Source organism: Mixophyes fleayi, chromosome 7 (genome assembly GCF_038048845.1).
Source record: "Mixophyes fleayi isolate aMixFle1 chromosome 7, aMixFle1.hap1, whole genome shotgun sequence".
Taxonomy (NCBI): domain Eukaryota; kingdom Metazoa; phylum Chordata; class Amphibia; order Anura; family Limnodynastidae; genus Mixophyes; species Mixophyes fleayi.
Window position 1 is genome coordinate 9564462 of NC_134408.1, and position 21042 is coordinate 9585503.

General features: G+C 47.1%; 1 protein-coding gene across 1 annotated transcript; it reads right to left on the reverse strand.

Annotated features, from left to right (window-relative positions):
- Positions 1 to 46: 46 nt before the first annotated feature.
- LOC142097292 (large neutral amino acids transporter small subunit 4-like) lies at positions 47 to 19698 on the reverse strand. Its single transcript, XM_075179004.1, has 13 exons — positions 19311 to 19698; positions 15808 to 15873; positions 15233 to 15416; positions 15088 to 15143; positions 14355 to 14431; positions 11809 to 11901; positions 11111 to 11244; positions 5748 to 5905; positions 1375 to 1530; positions 1078 to 1301; positions 740 to 813; positions 515 to 638; positions 47 to 209 (listed from the first exon to the last, which is right to left on the reverse strand). The coding sequence occupies exons 1-13, from the start codon at positions 19447 to 19449 to the stop codon at positions 48 to 50; spliced, it is 1647 nt and encodes a 548-aa protein (XP_075035105.1). The 5' UTR covers positions 19450 to 19698; the 3' UTR covers position 47.
- Positions 19699 to 21042: the final 1344 nt, after the last annotated feature.

Consider the following 21042-nt stretch of genomic DNA (forward strand, 5'->3'; position numbering starts at 1 on the left):
TTCGCTCTATTCAAAAATGCTTCTGTCGTTTCTCGCCCTTGTTGTCTTTAGCAAGATTGAGATCTGCTGCCAGTCATGGCTGAAAGGGTCACCCGCTGAAGTGGTATGGGGCGAGAGAGACCACAGTGACGCCTCTTTCTATCCCTAATGATCAGATAGAGAGGGACAGCAGCAGCCACGAGCGAGAGGATCAGGAACACGCAGTGAATCTAAGAGAGGGAGAGAACATTTTAGAGTGGTTTAAAACTTACAACAGCTGACACAGTTTTAGGTCAGTAAAGACCGATTTGGAAATCGAGTGTAGTAATGGGCTAGACGGATGGAAACATCTTCCTACGTGTGCGGCTTTGACACCTAGTGAAACTTTTGCTGCTTGTGTTGGTTCCTCAAAGAATGGTGCAACTTGGAAAAGTTGGCTAATGTGTTGTTGCTTCGTGCTCTTAAAGAAAGTGGGGGTGGGGGAGATTGGAGGGCACATGGGAAGGTTAGGAATTATTCAGAAACCATCGCTTACCCAGAACGGGTTCCCCCGTAGGCTGCCTGTGAGCAGCAGAAAGACCGGATGCTGGATGAGTGTCAGGACTGAAGTGATCAGAGTGTGGATTCCCAGCAGCACTCCAAAGTGAGTGTTAGGAAACCTGAGTGGAAGAACAGGACGCTGTTAGAGAGGTCTGTAGACCATATGTAGAGGCAGCGTGCACTGACAGTGGTCGTGTCATGTGACTGCGTTCATACTCACACGCAGTGATACAGGGTGGAGCTGATCAAAAACATGGAGGTCCTTACAACCACGTGGAGGACAAATGCTATGATCTGGGGGGACAGAAAGATGATCACACATTAGTGGGAGACAAATAATAGGGGGGGGGGGAATGTTCTTGCAGTGATTTTTTTTTTTCAGTAGCGTGCAGTACAAAGTACAGCCTGCAGGTGGCGGAGTATTGTATGTGGTTGGTCCATAGGGACCAGTTGGTAGTGAGATAATATTACACTATTGCAGGAGCTCTCCCACAAATACGTTTTAGATTGAGACCTTGAATATACCAGTAGCGGCAAAAACAAAATAAAAATATTTACCTGGACTGCCAGGGATGGGATAAGACAGCATATTCCAAAGCAACAGACCACAAGGATCCTCAGGGTGTAGATTGCAGACAGTCTGTTCATGGTGCATTTACTTCTGGCCCCTGTGTTCTTCCGGGGTCTCTGTCGGAGCCGGTGGTTGTGCATCAGGACACAGATGAGGGGGGCTGTGAACAGGCCAAGCATCTGCAGAGCCCCAAACACTGATGAAAAGAGATCTACAAAGAGAGGATCCCGTTAGTCCCGGCCATGTACTTAGTAATGGTGAGCGGGGCAGTGTTGGTCCCTCACCTTCCTGCAGAGGTGTGTCCGTCATACTGTGGAGCTGTAGGCTCACTGAAGAGATGTAGAAGTAGATCCAGGTGAGCAGTATGGAGTCTGACAGGAGGTGCAGGATAAACGTGGGGGTCCTGAGGCTGTCCTGGAGAGGTGGTGCTGCAGGTATCGCTGGGAACACAAAGGTCAGTGGTTAGTACTGATTGGAAGCAGTGGACCTACCGCCTGCCATGGCCATCTCTTCAACATGTTTACTGGTCCTTTAAGTATGGCAGATCTAGTGGCACATGGTGTTTAACGCAACTCTAAGGCTGGAGGCTGCGCTCACTCACAGAGCTACCTGTCCCATAATTCCTTGCTCCAGGACTAAAGCCGGCAGACTCCTGCCTGCAGGGGAGGGCTGGCAAATCTCGGCAGCCTATTGGGAACATTTTAAAGGAAAACAATGCAGATGCCCCCCAGCCCAGCCTGCCCCTGTGATGCCATTGAGCAGTCGAGGGGCCGTGTTCACAAGAAGTCATTTTCTGTTTCCTTTTTTAAGATTACTGAACCTGCCTGGAGTAAAGCATTAAGCTGCATATAAACGGGTATAGTGTTATATTGTTAGGAATATAACGTGGAGCAGTTGGCCTGCCTGGAAGTTCTACCACGGAGTGTTGGATGTAATTTACAATAACACTATGGGCTAGATTTACTAAGCTGCGGGTTTGAAAAAGTGGGGATGTTGCCTATAGCAACCAATCAGATTCTAGCTTTCATTTTAGTTCTTTCTACAAAATGACAGCTAGAATCTGATTGGTTGCTATAGGCAACATCCCCACTTTTTCAAACCTGCAGCTTAGTAAATCTAGGCCTATGTTTTGTATTTTCGTTGTGTACTTTGTACTGATATTGTTTCATAGTCTCAGTATTTTCATGTTCTGTCGTTATGGGTCCGATTCTTTAAGGCACACAAAATAAACTTTTTTTTTTTTTTAAAACGCACATAAATCGGTCATACCCCTGCCCTTAATCAACTAGGAGTGTATGTGAAGGAACGTCCCTTGTTAAATAGAGGTGTAGATACTCTGCCTCTACAGCCCTCCATACACTGCAGGATACAAACCAGACATATGTGCAATATAAAGTCCCAGAACGCACACAGAAAAAAAAAAATATTCAATTATTGTCACCTGTTAATAATATAGTCATTGATGATCAAACATAAAATACATTTATCAGGATGTTGTTAATGTCTACTGTACATAACATACATTACATGATCTCGTATGCACACACAGCCATCATCACTATCACTTACACATGAGCTGGTGCAAGTGATACAAACTTGAAAATACGAGATGTCCAAAACGTGAATGGGACACTCCTGTGTGTGCCCGAGCTAGGCACATCCTTATTGTACAATACAACCATTCCCCTCCCCCGTTCTGCCCATGAAATCGTAAGCTGCACTACGTATGTTCCTAGATGAATTGGATGTTGTGGCTTATAGGCTGTTTCTGGGCATGTGAGGTACAATATAAAACAAAGTACGGTATATATCGGCATATACGCTCCTTAATGAATCAGGCCCTCTATAATTATCAGGATCTGTCTAATGTAATCATTGATCTATTTGATTTATGTCCTAGGAAGATGTGCTGAATGTGTTTTTTTTTTACATAAATGCATACTTGCCAACTCTCGCGGAAAGGCCGGGAGACTCCTGCGTGAGCTGGCATTTCTCCCGCATCTCCCTTGTTAAATTGACGCAATTCACAGAGAATCGCGTCATTCCCCCCCCCCCCCCCCCCCACCCGCGGCAGTCATTTTACTCGTGGGGGCGGGGCCAAGATGATGCAATTCGAGGCACTCTCGCCCATTAGTCACGTCCCTCTCCCGGACGTTGCCTACTGAAAGTATGCAAGTATGTTCTGTTTAGAGATGCTCGGGCGCGGTTCCTTGAGAACCGAACACACCCGAACTTAGGGGATCCGACCTTGGTACTTTTGCGCGCCCTTGGAATCGAAAACGAGGCAAAACATCAATGTTACATTCTCAGATCTCTTTGGATTCCTTTTTAAGATCCAACATAAGGGTGGGTGGGATGGAGGGCCCAAGGACAATTCCAACTTGCACCATTTTTCTTTTCTGCCACTGCTGTGTGCCAATGTGTCCTAAATGTCCTAGGAACTGCCGTGTGTTTGTGTCATTGCTCTGTCGCTTACCATCCAGCCAGGTCGCTGCAGTATTTGTTTGAAAGTGTATGAAAATAATATTGTGACCTGTGAGGTGGTCAAAATTGACTGTAAATGACTTGAAATCAGTGTTATTGAGGTTAGTAATAATGTAGGAACAGCGAAAGAGCAAAACTGTGATTTTAGCATATTTTAGGATTTTTTTCTAAAAAATCCAAAACCAAAACACACGAGGGTGATTTTGCCAAAACCAAAATGCAAAGCTAATCCAGATCCAAAAACCAGTTCACGGGAGTCAGTGAGCATCTCTAGTTCTGTTGTATTTTATGCATTGGCAGAGCATAACACGCAATACCAGGAGATAATACCCTGTAATATGTATTTGAACACCCACTATGTGGTCCAAAAAAATATATCTCTCCATACCGAATAAATTTCATATCACTGATCTGTTCTGTACCCCCTTTCATTACCTGGAAGACACAATACTCAGAGTTCTATCTGCTAATCCTACATACAGGTTAAATATCCACATTCATTTTGTCTTATCCAATCACATTAATTGCACATTACATAGCCTGTCTGTGTTTGATGAAATTATAAGTGTTACTTAATAACATAATTCTTCATTGTTATTAGTGCCGACAGAGAGGCAAGTGTCAACGATTGACAATTGTTATGTTAGTTTATATAATAATTTCCCAATGCTGTTTTCTGTAAACATTTTTCTTTTACACAGTAAAATCCCAGTATTTTCAGTAGCCAAACGGCGACGGTGGGAGTCGAAAATCGAATAACGCATCAGAGTAGCTGATGTGTCATTGGCTGCCTCGTCAATCTAAACAGTAACGGGGTTAATAAAGAATACTAGGAATATCCATTGATTTTTAAAGTTTAAGTAACCTGGCATTTTCTTGAGCGATAGGACATTTTGGTTACTTTCATTATTGTCCCTAATGTTGGTCTTAGAAGTTATTGGTCATTTCCAGCAGAGAACTAGTGAAAGGGGAAATTCGCCTCAATCTCACTGATGTTTGGTTCGATTACTAGAGAGGTTTCATAGCAGAAGTACAAACGGACAAATGATTTGGGCATTCCAGCTTCTTAATCTTATTACAATGTAATCACTCCTTGTTTGGTGTATTTTTTTGGGGACTGGACCCAGGGGCACTTTCTTCATCAGTTATTTTTTTGGGGTATATTTTTGAAGCAGGCAAACCACCATGAAACGCGTTGTGCCCACCACGTTTTGGCATACTGTACAGTAAATACTAATCATTTTTGTCACACGCTGGATTTTATTCTTTTTTTCCACACCTGGTGATTTTTTTTAGCCTGTTATAACACTTTGGGGGGTATTCAATTGTCCGCGGGATCGAGCGCGGAAAAACTAATACCGTTAATACGGTAATCTCTCTCTGGATTTCAGCTCTGAAATCCAGCGAGTAAATTACTGCATTAACGGTTTTTCCGGAATAACGGTAATCCTGCGCGGACTGCGGGATTTTCGGCAATTCCGCGGACAATTGAATATGCCCCTTTGTGGGTTTTTTTCAGAATATATTTTTGGGATATTGCTCGGTGGCCAAAGATCTTTCTCAGGGGGTCTTGTAGGGTTGACAATCTAACAACAGTTTACAAAGACATTGAAATGACCACCGAGAGTCAGGTTGTACAGGCTATTATTAATAAACATTAATCCTTTCATATGAAAAAAATTTCACCTTTCACTCTTGTGTAAGAACTTTTGTGCTAGATATTTTTGGGATGTATCCGATTCTCAAATTCCTCAGAACCCGCGGTACCTATCTACTCCTGAAAGGTGGCTAAAACAAGGTTTAATTTGCTTTGAAACAATTTAAATGGCACGCTCCCAATTAATGCTTCCCTCCGATAAAAAGTCATCAATGAGTCGAACACGTTGACGCGTTTCGTGGGCAAACTGCTGTAAAAGGGGAGAACAGCTAAAATCACAGTTTAATAACTACAGAAAATTACTTCTGATTCTAAAAACTTATTCATTTTAAATTATTGCTTCTCAAAATAATTATTCTTTACTGAGAAGCTAACACTACTTCTAAAAATAATCCTAATACAGTATTAAGTAAATAAGTAAATATAAACCCTTCAGAGACTTTTTATATTGGTGATGATGATGATTGTATAATGGCTGAGCACTGGTCAGTACTTTTTTCTCAATGTACCAGGTACCTGTTGGCCTCTTAAAGCTCATTGTCCTCCTTTGGCTCCAGAGTCTCTCTCTGTCCCTCAGAGATCGCTGGAACTTGTGCTTCAGGGATTTCTGGCACCATTCTGTCTCCTGCGACGTCTTGTGCAATGTCTCATAGCAGTTCAGCTGCAGCTGGACCCTGAGAGAGAAGACAAGATACGGATCCTCTTGTTTATTCTACCAATCCCAGAATAATCACATCACACTATTATCTCCCTCCTCGCTCACCTTACTGTTCTGCTCTCAGCGCTAACTCTCCATTCACCTGCACTCCAGTCTTACTCCCCATTCACCTGCACTCCAGTCTTACGCCCCATTCACCTGCACTCCAGTCTTACGCCCCATTCACCTGTGCTAAACTCTTATTCCACACTCACCTGTTTTCCAGTCATACTACTCAACTGTACTCCAATATTATTCCTCTTACATATCATCCCTCACCTGTACCCCATCTCTCTTCCTCCCTCTCATCCCTCACCTGTACTCCACCAGATCTCATCCTCCCTCTCACCTCTTATCCCTCACCTGTACTCCAGCTCTCTTCCTTCCTCTCACCTGTCATCCCTCACCTGTACTCCAGCTCTCATCCTCCCTCTCACCTGTCATCCCTCACCTGTCCTCCAGCTCTCTTCCTCCCTCTCACCTCTTATCCGTCACCTGTACTCCAGCTCTCTTCTTCCCTCTCACCTCATCCCTCACCTGTACTCCAGCTCTCTTCTTACCTCTCATCTGTACTCCAGCTCTCTTCCTCCCTCTCATCCCTCACCTGTACTCCAGCTCTCTTCCTCCCTCTCACCTCTTATCCCTCACCTCTCATCCCTCACCTGTACTCCAGCGCTCATCCTCCCTCTTACCTCTCATCCCTCACCTGTACTCCAGCTCTCATCCTCCCTCTCACCTCATCCTTCACCTGTACTCCAGCTCTCTTCCTTCCTCTCAACCCTCACCTGTACTCCAGCTCTCTTCCTCCCTCTCACCTCTTATCCCTCACCTGTACTCCAGCTCTCATCCTCCCTCTTACCTCATCCCTCACCTGTACTCCAGCTCTCTTCCTCCCTCTCACCTCTTATCCCTCACCTGTACTCCAGCTCTCATCCTCCCTCTCACCTCATCCCTCACCTGTACTCCAGTTCTCTTCCTTCCTCTCACCCCTCACCTGTACTCCAGTTCTCTTCCTTCCTCTCACCCCTCACCTGTACTCCAGCTCTCTTCCTTCCTCTCACCTCTTATCCCTCACCTGTACTCCAGCTCTCTTCCTTCCTCTCACCTCTCATCCCTCACCTGTACTCCAGCTCTCATCCTCCCTCTCACCTCTCATCCCTCACCTGTACTCCAGCGCTCATCCTCCCTCTTACCTCTCATCCCTCACCTGTAGTCCAGCTCTCATCCTCCCACTCACCTCATCCCTCACCTGTACTCCAGCTCTCTTCCTTCCTCTCAACCCTCACCTGTACTCCAGCTCTCTTCCTCCCTCTCACCTCTTATCCCTCACCTGTCCTCCAGCTCTCATACTCCCTCTCACCTCTCATCCCTCACCTGTACTCCAGCTCTCTTCCTCCCTCTCACCTCTTATCCCTCACCTGTACTCCAGCTGCTCTCTTCCTCCCTCTTACCTCTCATCCCACACCTGTACTCCAGCTCTCATCCTCCCTCTTACCTCTCATCCTACACCTGTACTCCAGCGCTCATCCTCCCTCTCGCCTCTCATCCCTCACCTGTACTCCAGTGCTCATCCTCCCTCTCACCTCTCATCCCTCAACTGTACTCCAGCTCTCTTCCTTCCTCTTACCTCTCATCCCACACCTGTACTCCAGCGCTCATCCTCCCTCTCACCTCTCATCCCTCACCTGTACTCCAGCTCTCTTCCTTCCTCTCAACTGTCATCCCACACCTGTACTCCAGCGCTCATCCTCCCTCTCACCTCTCATCCCTCACCTGTACTCCAGCTCTCTTCCTCCCTCTCATCCCTCACCTGTACTCCAGCTCTCATCCTCCCTCACCTGTCCTCTAGCTCTCTTCCTTCCTTTCACCTGTCATCCCTCACCTGTACTCCAGCTCTCATCCTCCCTCTCACCTCTTATCCCTCACCTGTACTCCAGCTCTCTTCCTTCCTCTCACCTCTTATCCGTCACCTGTACTCCAGCTCTCATCCTCCCTCTCACCTCATCCCTCACCTGTACTCCAGCTCTCTTCTGCCCTCTCACCTCATCCCTCACCTGTACTCCAGCTCTCTTCTTCCCTCTCACCTCATCCCTCACCTGTACTCCAGCTCTCTTCTTACCTCTCATCTGTACTCCAGCTCTCTTCCTCCCTCTCATCCCTCACCTGTACTCCAGCTCTCTTCCTCCCTCTCACCTCTTATCCCTCACCTCTCATCCCTCACCTGTACTCCAGCGCTCATCCTCCCTCTTACCTCTCATCCCTCACCTGTACTCCAGCTCTCATCCTCCCTCTCACCTCATCCTTCACCTGTACTCCAGCTCTCTTCCTTCCTCTCAACCCTCACCTGTACTCCAGCTCTCTTCCTCCCTCTCACCTCTTATCCCTCACCTGTACTCCAGCTCTCATCCTCCCTCTTACCTCATCCCTCACCTGTACTCCAGCTCTCTTCCTCCCTCTCACCTCTTATCCCTCACCTGTACTCCAGCTCTCATCCTCCCTCTCACCTCATCCCTCACCTGTACTCCAGTTCTCTTCCTTCCTCTCACCCCTCACCTGTACTCCAGTTCTCTTCCTTCCTCTCACCCCTCACCTGTACTCCAGCTCTCTTCCTTCCTCTCACCTCTTATCCCTCACCTGTACTCCAGCTCTCTTCCTTCCTCTCACCTCTCATCCCTCACCTGTACTCCAGCTCTCATCCTCCCTCTCACCTCTCATCCCTCACCTGTACTCCAGCGCTCATCCTCCCTCTTACCTCTCATCCCTCACCTGTAGTCCAGCTCTCATCCTCCCACTCACCTCATCCCTCACCTGTACTCCAGCTCTCTTCCTTCCTCTCAACCCTCACCTGTACTCCAGCTCTCTTCCTCCCTCTCACCTCTTATCCCTCACCTGTCCTCCAGCTCTCATACTCCCTCTCACCTCTCATCCCTCACCTGTACTCCAGCTCTCTTCCTCCCTCTCACCTCTTATCCCTCACCTGTACTCCAGCTGCTCTCTTCCTCCCTCTTACCTCTCATCCCACACCTGTACTCCAGCTCTCATCCTCCCTCTTACCTCTCATCCTACACCTGTACTCCAGCGCTCATCCTCCCTCTCGCCTCTCATCCCTCACCTGTACTCCAGTGCTCATCCTCCCTCTCACCTCTCATCCCTCAACTGTACTCCAGCTCTCTTCCTTCCTCTTACCTCTCATCCCACACCTGTACTCCAGCGCTCATCCTCCCTCTCACCTCTCATCCCTCACCTGTACTCCAGCTCTCTTCCTTCCTCTCAACTGTCATCCCACACCTGTACTCCAGCGCTCATCCTCCCTCTCACCTCTCATCCCTCACCTGTACTCCAGCTCTCTTCCTCCCTCTCATCCCTCACCTGTACTCCAGCTCTCATCCTCCCTCACCTGTCCTCTAGCTCTCTTCCTTCCTTTCACCTGTCATCCCTCACCTGTACTCCAGCTCTCATCCTCCCTCTCACCTCTTATCCCTCACCTGTACTCCAGCTCTCTTCCTCCCTCTCACCTCTTATCCGTCACCTGTACTCCAGCTCTCATCCTCCCTCTCACCTCATCCCTCACCTGTACTCCAGCTCTCTTCTGCCCTCTCACCTCATCCCTCACCTGTACTCCAGCTCTCTTCCTCCCTCTCATCCCTCACCTGTCCTCCAGCTCTCTTCCTCCCTCTCACCTCATCCCTCACCTGTACTCCAGCTCTCATCCTCCCTCTCACCTCATCCCTCACCTGTACTCCAGCGCTCATCCTCCCTCTCATCCCTCACCTGTACTCCAGCGCTCATCCTCCCTCTCATCCCTCACCTGTACTCCAGCTCTCATCCTCCCTCTCACCTCTCATCCCTCACCTGTACTCCAGCTCTCATCCTCCCTCTCATCCCTCACCTGTACTCCAGCGCTCATCCTCCCTCTCACCTATCATCCCTCACCTGTACTCCAGCTCTCATCCTCCCTCTCATCCCTCACCTGTACTCCAGCGCTCATCCTCCCTCTCACCTATCATCCCTCACCTGTACTCCAGCTCTCATCCTTCCTCTCACCTCTCAAACCTCACCTGTACTCCAGCTCTCATCCTCCCTCTCACCTCTCATCCCACACCTGTACTCCAGTGCTCATCCTCCCTCTCACCTCTCATCCCTCAACTGTACTCCAGCTCTCTTCCTTCCTCTTACCTCTCATCCCACACCTGTACTCCAGCGCTCATCCTCCCTCTCACCTCTCATCCCTCACCTGTACTCCAGCTCTCTTCCTTCCTCTCAACTGTCATCCCACACCTGTACTCCAGCGCTCATCCTCCCTCTCACCTCTCATCCCTCACCTGTACTCCAGCTCTCTTCCTCCCTCTCATCTCTCACCTGTACTCCAGCTCTCTTCCTCCCTCTCATCCCTCACCTGTACTCCAGCTCTCATCCTCCCTCACCTGTCCTCTAGCTCTCTTCCTTCCTCTCACCTGTCATCCCACACCTGTACTCCAGCTCTCATCCTCCCTCTCACCTCTCACCCCTCACCTGTACTCCAGCGCTCCATCTCCCTCTCACCTGTACTCCAGCGCTCATCCTCCCTCTCACCTATCATCCCTCACCTGTACTCCAGCGCTCATCCTCCCTCTCACCTATCATCCCTCACCTATACTCCAGCTCTCATCCTCCCTTACCTCTCATCCCTCACCTGTACTCCAGCTCTCTTCCTTCCTCTCACCTGTCATCCCTGACCTGTCCTCTAGCTCTCTTCCTCCCTCTCAACCCTCACCTGTCCTCTAGCTCTCTTCCTCCCTCTCATCCCTCACCTGTCCTCTAGCTCTCTTCCTCCCTCTCATCCCTCACCTGTCCTCTAGCTCTCTTCCTCCCTCTCATCCCTCACCTGTCCTCTAGCGCTCTCTTCCTCCCTCTCATCCCTCACCTGTACTCCAGCTCTCATCCTCCCTCTCACCTCATCCCTCACCTGTACTCCAGCTCTCATCCTCCCTCTCACCTCATCCCTCACCTGTACTTCAGCTCTCATCTTCCCTCTCACCTCATCCCTCACCTGTCCTCTAGCGCTCTCTTCCTCCCTCTCATCCCTCACCTGTACTCCAGCTCTCATCCTCCCTCTCACCTCATCCCTCACCTGTACTTCAGCTCTCATCTTCCCTCTCACCTCATCCCTCACCTGTACTCCCGCTCTCTTCTTCCCTCTCACCTGTACATGTTCTCCTCCTTCTTTCCAGGCTGATCCAGGCCCCAGCAGAAGAAACTGTTCAGGAACATAGCACAGGATATAGCTCCGTACCCTAACATTATAGGGACGAAAGGGACCCCAGCTCTATAAATAACCTGAAAAGAAACCGAGAGGGAGAAACACTTGTTATTAGGTAATTTTCTACAATAACTGAACTAGTTTCATTTAAAGCTCTCAGTGATGTCACTGGTTCCTAGTGAAGTGATAGGCTGGATTTTCATGGATACTGGCTCATCTTACAGACTGGCTGCCTCCACCGTGTAAGCACTTATACTGGTAATTTGGTTCCAACCATCTACTCACTCAGACTCCCAGTTACTCAGCTCAGTTACAGAGGAGAGGTCTGAGCACTATGGGCCTGATTCATTAGTGATCTTATCTTGTGCAAAAGTTAAGATGCTTATTTTAAGAAGAAATGTGGAGATAAGAGTGAAGTTAAGATGGATTTTCATTTTAACTTAAGAAATTCTAGACTTGCGCAGTGCATTTTGCTTTTTATCTCCCTTTTCTGAGCATGCACAGAGTGAATTTGCTTAAGATAAGCAAAAAACGGCAGATGAGATCACTAATGAATCAGGCCCTATGACTCTAGATTTGGACCTTGCTGTTTTCTTTGGCTCAGCTCAGCCATCTTTGACTTGTGCACAGTATTTTCTTACCTTGATGATGGTGAAGACTGTGGCGGATGCAGAGAAGCCGCCGATAACCAGAGCTGGGTAGAGAGACCCGACATCTGGCAAGATGTGTGGAAGCTGAGGGAGAGATGACAGGTCTGATGCTGCATGATCACAATAGGATATCACATCTTCTATATTTGTTATATATTTCTATAAACATTGAGCTGTATAATATTAAGGTGAATTTGTGTACTTGTGGGTCCTAAACATTGTCAAGGTCAGTATGCCATCGTTCTGGGACCCCAAGTGTCAGCGTGCCATCGTTCTGGGACGACCCCGAGTGTCAGCGTGCCATCGTTCTGGGACGACCCCGAGTGTCAGCGTGCCATCGTTCTGGGACGACCCCGAGTGTCAGCGTGCCATCGTTCTGGGACGACCCCGAGTGTCGGCGTGCCATCGTTCTGGGACGACCCCGAGTGTCAGCGTGCCATCGTTCTGGGACGACCCCGAGTGTCAGCGTGCCATCGTTCTGGGACGACCCCGAGTGTCAGCGTGCCATCGTTCTGGGACGACCCCGAGTGTCAGCGTGCCATCGTTCTGGGACGACCCCGAGTGTCAGCGTGCCATCGTTCTGGGACGACCCCGAGTGTCAGCGTGCCATCGTTCTGGGACGACCCCGAGTGTCAGCGTGCCATCGTTCTGGGACGACCCCGAGTGTCAGCGTGCCATCGTTCTGGGACGACCCCGAGTGTCAGCGTGCCATCGTTCTGGGACGACCCCGAGTGTCAGCGTGCCATCGTTCTGGGACGACCCCGAGTGTCAGCGTGCCATCGTTCTGGGACGACCCCGAGTGTCAGCGTGCCATCGTTCTGGGACGACCCCGAGTGTCAGCGTGCCATCGTTCTGGGACGACCCCGAGTGTCAGCGTGCCATCGTTCTGGGACGACCCCGAGTGTCAGCGTGCCATCGTTCTGGGACGACCCCGAGTGTCAGCGTGCCATTGTTCTGGGACCCCAAACATTATTGTGCGGTTTTTTTTATGCAAAAATGTATTTGCAATCTCTGCTGTCCTGTCTCACTCTGTGACAAACGGCCACATTATCACATTTATCACCTCCTCCTCAATTACTGTAACCTTTTACTTTTCCCCTTTAAAATTACTGTCTCACATAAGTCATGATACTAAGAAAACAGAGTTCTAACATTTACATTTTGAACTCTTCTTTACACTGATTTATTGTGCGCCTAATAATGTGTGTGGAATTAATTCCAGTATAAGTGGCTGCAGCCGCTCTGTGGGTCATTAACATCGCTCAGATGTGCAAATCTGCTCTAATCTCCACCCACCAATCAGACGTTGCATCTGGGGGCAAAATATGCACCAAACAATAACAGCCAATCAGACGTTCTGTCACTGTCTAACTCGCCCCAGACAGATAAAAGCTTTTGATTGTCGTTACCCCTGCGGCTATGAGTACTCTAATCCTGGGGTACAAGACACAGTGGCAACGTGTGTGTAACCGCATCTCACACCCATGATAACTATAAGGTGTATTTTTGTAATATCCATCATTAAACTGTTCACATATATTAGTATAATGTCGGATGTTTCAACTTCTCAAATTGTAGTGTGAGTGTGGTTTAGTGTACTGTGAGTGTTGTAGATTTATTTAAGCAGCATCGAGTCCACTCGACATAGTTGCCAATTGTCCCTACTTTTCAGGCGCAGTCCCTGATGGTAAAGACTTGTCCCTCTAAATTTCCTTTTTATCAATATACAGATTCATGGCCCAATAAAAATCCTATTTTCCTCATCTCGGATCCCAGATCACAGATGTAATTCTTCCCATCTATTCTGATTTTCTGGGCTTTATACATTTATTAGATATGAATATTTATAATACAAATAAGTATTATTGGAGCACATATCAGCTGCAAAACGTCACTGGAATTTGTACACTGTTAGCACCTCCGACTGAGGTGTGGCGCACACCTATATTATATGGCAGTGTGCAGCACATTCTCTCACAACCAGGGCCATCTTTTCTATTGGGCACGATGGGCAGCTGCCCGGGAGCCCCACGGGCAAGGGGGCCCCATAGGCACGGCTCTTAATGAGAATAAATAAACCTGCAAAAAAAACCTTACAAGGGTCACTGAGCAAGTACATCTATCTATCTCTATATATCTATATCTATATCTGTATCTGTATACAGCTATATAGCTATATCTATATCTAGGGGCCCTGGTGCACTGCTTTGCCCGGGGCCCCATAATGTCACCGTCACGCCGCTTGTTTCTGTTTAACTTACCTCTGTTGCCGTTTCTTGCTTTGAAAATTCATTAATAAAAGTGTATTTAAAATATAAAAACTCAATAACGTTATGATGGGGTGAGGGGCTCTGGGTGTGAACTGAAGCCTTTCAAATGAAACTGTTATGTAAACACGGGATGTTTCTGTATGACACAGGACACGTCAGGGTGTGTGTGCAGATAGCTGGTATGAAAACACATTAAATCCGATCCTGATAAGGACGCCCGGTGACTTCACAGAGCCAGAGGTCTCTCGTCCAGTATCTACTACTTACCATGAGAGAGGAGAACAGGACGCAGCTGCCCCCAACGCCCTGCGCCACCAGGGCGAAAGGCAAGAACAAGGACAGGTCTGAGAGAGAGAGAAACAGTTTACATAGGTCAACCAAACAGTGCAAGAGAAGTGGTACTGAGCAACTGTACATACACACAGAGGAGATACTGAGAATTACACCCAGCGTACAGAACAAGATAAGTGGTACTATGCAGCTGTCCATACACACAGGAGACACTGAGAATTACACCCAGTATACAGAACAAGATAAGTGGTACTATGCAGCTGTCCATACACACAGGAGATACTGAGAATTACACCCAGTATACAGAACAAGAGAAGTGGTACTATGCAACTGTCCATACACACAGAGGAGATACTGAGAATTGCACCCAGGATACAGAACAAGAGAAGTTGCACTGTGCAGCTGTCCATAAATATAGAGTAGGAACAGATACCGAGAATTAAACCCAGCATAGAGATCACAAGTAGTGGTATTGTGTATGTGCATGAATACAGAATAACAAAAGATCCCCAAGATAATTACATTTAAATTTCTCCACTTTAATACATAGGGTACAGTGTAAAGAATAAGATGCAGAACATTGCACCCAGTAAGAGAAGTGGAACTGTGTAAATCAATATTATAAATAGAGAAAATCTCCCACCTACAAACCTGTAAATTAGGGGCATTTGCTACGTTATACATTTATATAGAGAGGCCCCATACTCACTGTGATGGTTACTACAGCAATACGACAGCATCAGGCAGGACACAGAAATCAGGGCTCTGCGGAGGAGACGGGTGTTTGGGGTGAGTAAGGGCGGAGTAGAGCGCAGACAATAAGCGTTATATGGAGAGGTATAAATATTACTCACCCTCCAATTTGCCGCAGGGACCTGATCTGGGCGTACCCCATCAGCAGCTGCAGGGGGAGGAAGGCTCCCCATAGAAAGACTGATCCCACTGTGAACCCCAAATTCAGGCTTCGCCTCTGAGAGGTGCAGAAATCTGGAGGGTCTCTGTGTCCGACTTTCATCTCAGCCAGAGAGGACGACACATCTGGATTCAGTAACATAGAGAGAGAGAGGGTATGAGAGGGGCGATCCATTGCCGACACCTCCCCCAGCATAATATATATATAAAATATTAAACAAGCATTTAAATGTCCAAAACCTACAGAACTTTCACAGTGTATAAAGATCCTGCCCTGAAAGACCGTACGATCCGGGGTCAGTAGATAACCAGTACTTAAAGATTCCACAGTGCCATCAGCTTGTAGAAATTAAACTGTGTTCGGCATAAGGTGATCGATGGCATCTGATTGGATGACTTAGCTTGCCCAATCAGCTGAAGGTACAGAAGTTATACTCAAAATGGTATTTAAGAGAGATAGTTGGATTCTAGTAAATACTCACTACCTCCGTGTTATCACTGGATTACAGCTACGTACCAGCGCTGTGATTGATGTGAGATCCATCCGCAGTATCATTGCTCCACACTTCGGACAGCCCGGGATCTGGGAGACAGAATGGGAATGACTGTGGTAAGCGTAAGCGTCTCCTACAGGCGGACGGCCATTTTTTTGTGGGCTGAACAAAAATTCATGACAACCAGGCAGCCTATCACTTCACTGTGACAACACTAGAACAGATTTATGGCATGAGGTACTCAGGGGAGGGCAATTCACCCAAATGTGGGGTTCATCTTTTCACCACGATTAGATGTGTTACATGACCCCAGTTCTGTGGGCACCCTAGGTCGTGGCCCTCTCAACCCACTTAGTGGCTGGGTCTCCGGTAAGCACTCCCCACCCCTTCCTTGGGCACTGTCCCGCCCGCTGCTTCTTACATGGGCAGGCAGGAGGGAGGTAGGGGCGGTACCCTCGGCTCCTCAGAGTATGGCTCAGCGCTGTGACATCATAGCTTCACACTCCCAGCGTAACACTGACATAGAGGAGCAGGAGCCGACAGCTGCGCAGGTAACGCGCATCTTGTCCTCCATGTCAGTGGCTGGCCCCTGTGGGGGGCGCCGTAGGGTCATTGAAAACACATTATGTCACTCAGTGTTTTAGGCCCCTCCTATGAGGGGCCTAAAGCACTGAATGAGTGGATGAGGATTTCACATTAAATATATGTCAGAAGCGTTGGTTGGTTGGTTGGCAGATGAAGAGGGATATTCTATGAAAGTCCAATAGATAGAAAAAATAATATTAATATTCCTAATTGCTGATCGTCGCTTCTTGTCCTTTTGGCTAAGATGAAGCGCAGTAGTGACAGAGCAGCGCCTGGTCCTGTGCCCGGGGGCCGGGAGGTGGTCCTGTCAGCCTGGGACTGATGTGCCTCCGGAGTAGGGACCGGGCACCGGTCATGTGATTTTTAGCACCTTGCACATTTTTGACCCCTTCCTTTACACACCGAATCCATTTGCCCTGGGCTCCTAACTGGGGCCGTAACCACACGGCACTATTTATTTTCATTGTCATTTGATTGTCGCTGTCACTTTTATGTTTTTTTGCTTCACAGATTTTAGGCGTGCGGGTAGGCTCTTATGGGCTCTGCATTTCTGAAGATCTGGGGGTTGTTGTGTGGCCCTTAGGCTCCTGCCCCCCTAAACCTTCCGATGCCCTCTCCTCGGGGGAGGGGCAAGTTGTCAAGCTCTGGGTGAACCTTCTGCAGATCCCAGGACAAAAGAGGCCCCCCCGAGCCTTGCAGTGAATGGGATCTGAAGACCCTTACCACCTAAGGGACCTTCTGGTCTCGGGGTCGGGACTCACAACCCATTGAGGAAGTCACTACCGCTGGCGAAACGCGTTAAGGTTTACCCGCATACCCCACAGACTACCCAAGACACTGTTAGATCCACTCATTTCATTTGTATTGTTTATTTATTAAGTTATTATTTTTTATCTTACTTATCTACTAATTTTTAGCTTATCTGTTTATTATTTTATATATGTTGCAGATTTACTTATATTTTTTAAAATCAACTCACTTTTTATTCTTCTTTTATTCTTCCTTCTTTATGTATTTGTTGTATTCTTCCTCTATGTGTGTTTATTATTCACAATATAATTTTATAGCTCTTATAATGTTTATTGCCACCTGTTACTGACCATATTTATCAATCCAGTACTTCAAGAGTTTGACATTTACAGCACTATTCAGTGACTGATTCAGGCTCCTTACCCATTCCCCACCACCCCTGTGCCTCATATATGTATATTTATATATCTTTATATACCTCACTATATCTTCTGCATCTCTATTCTAATACTCCTATCACAACCCATCCTTAATACTATTCACATCTCATATATTTTATCCCACAACTGACCCCTATGTATCTCTGTGACCCCCACACCTACAGTCCCGTATATATCAATCTTTCTATATTTTCCTCCCCATCCTTCTCTGAATCGTCACCTTCTCTTCTACAAAAAATATCCCACTTTTATTACCCCTTCATCCTTTGTCTTCATTTTTTTCGCTTTCATAGTCACGTCTACATCTGTTTCAGTTATATATCTGCTGTACGGTGAACATCGCCATAAATGTTGCAATGCGTTTGGTGATTTCTTAAAGTCAAATTGGATTTGTTACAGTCACTAAGCACCTGGCTCTGTATGTAAAGATACCTAGAGGTCTATTTATCAAGCATTCCCCCTGTTGTTTTCGAGGGTTTACCGTGAAATTAATATCTCAGATATCTGCTCCTTTGCATTTCCTATAGTTTTTTCTGAGCACTCCTTATAACAGTGTATGGGAAGTGCTCAGAACCGCTATGTATTAAAGTCTAACTAGAGAAAAATTTCTCTTTTTCTACACGTTAATGTATGTCATCTGAAGCTGGCGTACATTAACATATCTGAAAACTTTCGCGCTGTCCAGCTCTGCTCTGAAGAGCAGAGCTGGACAGCGCAGGCGTGGAGGGATCATGTGATCCCTCCCTGTCACTCACCGTACAGTTTGCCGTTCAGGATGTTAGTGCACATGCACCAAGGTTTCGGTCGGCGCATACGCAACAAAAAAAAAAAGGAGAAGATCATCGCAGCCTTTAAACTTGAGAAAAGACTGTGATGATCAGGTGAGTCACTTCTCAGGGACAGCAGGTTATCGGCACTGCTGTCCCTGAGAAGTTATTTAATACATTGCCATTACTTTTCAATCCTTATCAAGGAGATGAGGATTGAAAAGTATCAAGTGAAAAAAACGAAGGGTCATAAATAGACCCCCTAATATCTAACCTGTGTCCATTCACCCAGTGATGGAACTGAGGACTGATGACTATGGAAACTATTACTAAGTGCGGAGGGAGAGAGACAGGAAAAGATACAAAGAGGAGATATAACACTGTAGCTGCAGGATCAACATATGGGAAAAAAGTAAATTAACTCATCACGTTATTAACAGATACAATTGCTCTGTAGATCTAAGAATATAGAGAGACAGAGAGAGAGAGAGAGTGAGAGAGAAATAGATATATAGAGAAAGAAACAGATAGAGATAGAGAGAAAGAGAGAGAGAGACAGAGACAGAGAGAGGAGCAGATATATAGAGAGAGAAACAGATAGAGACAGTTAGAGAGAGAGAGAGAGAGAGGGAGAGAGAGAGAGAGAGAGAGACGGAGAGAGGTGGAGAGAGAGAGAGAAACAGAGGGAGAGAGAAACAGATAGAGAAAGAGAGAGAGAGATGGAGACAGGGAGAGACACAGAGAGAGCGAAACAGATAGAAAGACATAGAGTGAGAGAGGGAGAGAGAGAGAGAGAGAGACAGGGAGAGAGAGAGAGAAACAGAGAGAGAGAAACAGATAGAGAAAGAGAGGGAGAGAGAGAGACAGGGTGAGAGTGAAACAGAAAGAGAGAGACACACACAGAGACAGACAGAAAAAGAGAGAGACAGAGAGAGATAGAAAGAGCGAGACAGAGAGAGAGAGATAGGGTGACCCGATACAGACCTGAATAACAGTCCTGCGAGAGTACCCCCAGTTCCATCAGGATGGGACTCAGAGAATTCCAGCCAAGTAGACACCCTGAAAATAGCAGCGTTTCCGCCAGAGCTGAGCTCAGCACCCACAACCTCATATATCCCCCCATATCCGTGCAGAGAGAATAGGTTTATGGGGTGCAGTGTGTATGTAAGGGGTGTATTCTAGGGGTATATAGATGTTTAGGGGAGCAATGTGTATATAAGGGGTGTATTCTAGGGGTATATAGGTGTTTTGGGGTGCAGTGTGTATGTAAGGGGTGTATTCTAGGGGTATATAGGTGTTTTAGGGTGCAGTGTGTATGTAAGGGGTGTGTTGCAGTAATATATAGGTGATGTGCGCTCTGCCTAGTGTCCAATGTCAGTGTATAAAGAGAGCTGTGTGTGACTTTACGTGCACCCTCCTGACACAACCCTGTGTTTACACATGACACAGCAGTACTTCTGTCCCACAACTACAGGATCCAATCATGGGGGACGTCACACAGTGAGTGTATGTACAATACAAGTATAGCATAAACATACACAAACAGCAGCACAGTCAGACAGTCGTTCACAGAAGAGTGCAAATCAAATGAGATCATTGCAGGTATATACATTGTAGTATATACATCACCTACCTACATTCTGAGGGGTGACAGATAGTCACCCCATCATTTCACTAGTAGATCCCAACTGTCCTGATCTCTGTGGGGACATCAGGCTCTGCACACTCAGTCCTGGGTTCCCCTGTATCCGTTCTGAATTGTCCCGGTGCTAGGACCTGGGACACACTGCTGGGAATTAACCAGCTGTTCTGTGATTGGCTGCTGAGCTGTCTCTCCCATGGGGCCAATATATGATAGTAACTCTTATCTTCACAATGTAACATTCTATTATCGCTGGGGTGGCTGAGAGATACTCAGCTGAGAAATCACTTTATACTGACTTATATATCTATGCGGGTTACTTGTCAGGCGTTGGCGAGGAACTGGGAGCTTGGTTTGAGTTTCCAGCTCTACTGGTGGCACAAATTAGAAAATGATATAAAAGCTTTTTTTTTTTTATGATGGAGATGATGATGAGAATTATACAGAAGCACCATCTATGTTAAAAATAATGTGCGGGGGGATCATAAATATTAAATTTAACTCCATGAATTGTTTCTCCTCCAGATCATGACTGCCCGGTATTGAAAAGTGGTGGTAATCTAAGGAAGAACCAATATGTGGGAGAGGGGGGTGAGGGTTCCTACCTGTGGGCACCCTCTGCCCGCCCTCTTGAGGAGGAGATGATTGCAGACGGACCACCTATTCCATTCAATAGCACGGGGCTGGTAAGGGACCACTATGTCAGCTGAGCTCCGCAGCGTGGTGATTGGATGGCGTAGGTTGGTAAGGCCAAGCTGATCGCTAAATATGTGTCAGGGTTTTTTTAAGTTTATATAAGTCATTGTGGTCACATTCAGATTTAGGACACCTCACAAGGGTGAGTGTACCAAGGCAGCATTGGGGGAGACCTCCAGGATCTGGGATTAGAAGGATTCACCTTCCCGTGGGAAGTTTACTCTATGATCACCAATCGGGACATAACATCTTGTGGTTTGTGGTTTGGGCCACTATCGATGACACTGTTGAATTGAGTTACATGACACAGTTACCTGCTACAGACCCCCCTCCTTAAAGTGACGCACAATACAGGCTGGGGCCATCTTGTTATATAGT

Excerpts from the sequence above, each read along its gene's own strand:
- LOC142097292 (XM_075179004.1), bottom strand. The coding sequence starts at position 19,449 with ATGGGGGGATATATGAGGTTGTGGGTGCTGAGCTCAGCTCTGGCGGAA. Across the intron at positions 15,874-19,310 it reads CTCGCAGGACTGTTATTCAG|ATCCCGGGCTGTCCGAAGTG; the intron begins GTCTGTATCGGG and ends TCTGTCTCCCAG. Across the intron at positions 15,144-15,232 it reads TCCCTGCGGCAAATTGGAGG|AGCCCTGATTTCTGTGTCCT; the intron begins GTGAGTAATATT and ends TCTCCTCCGCAG.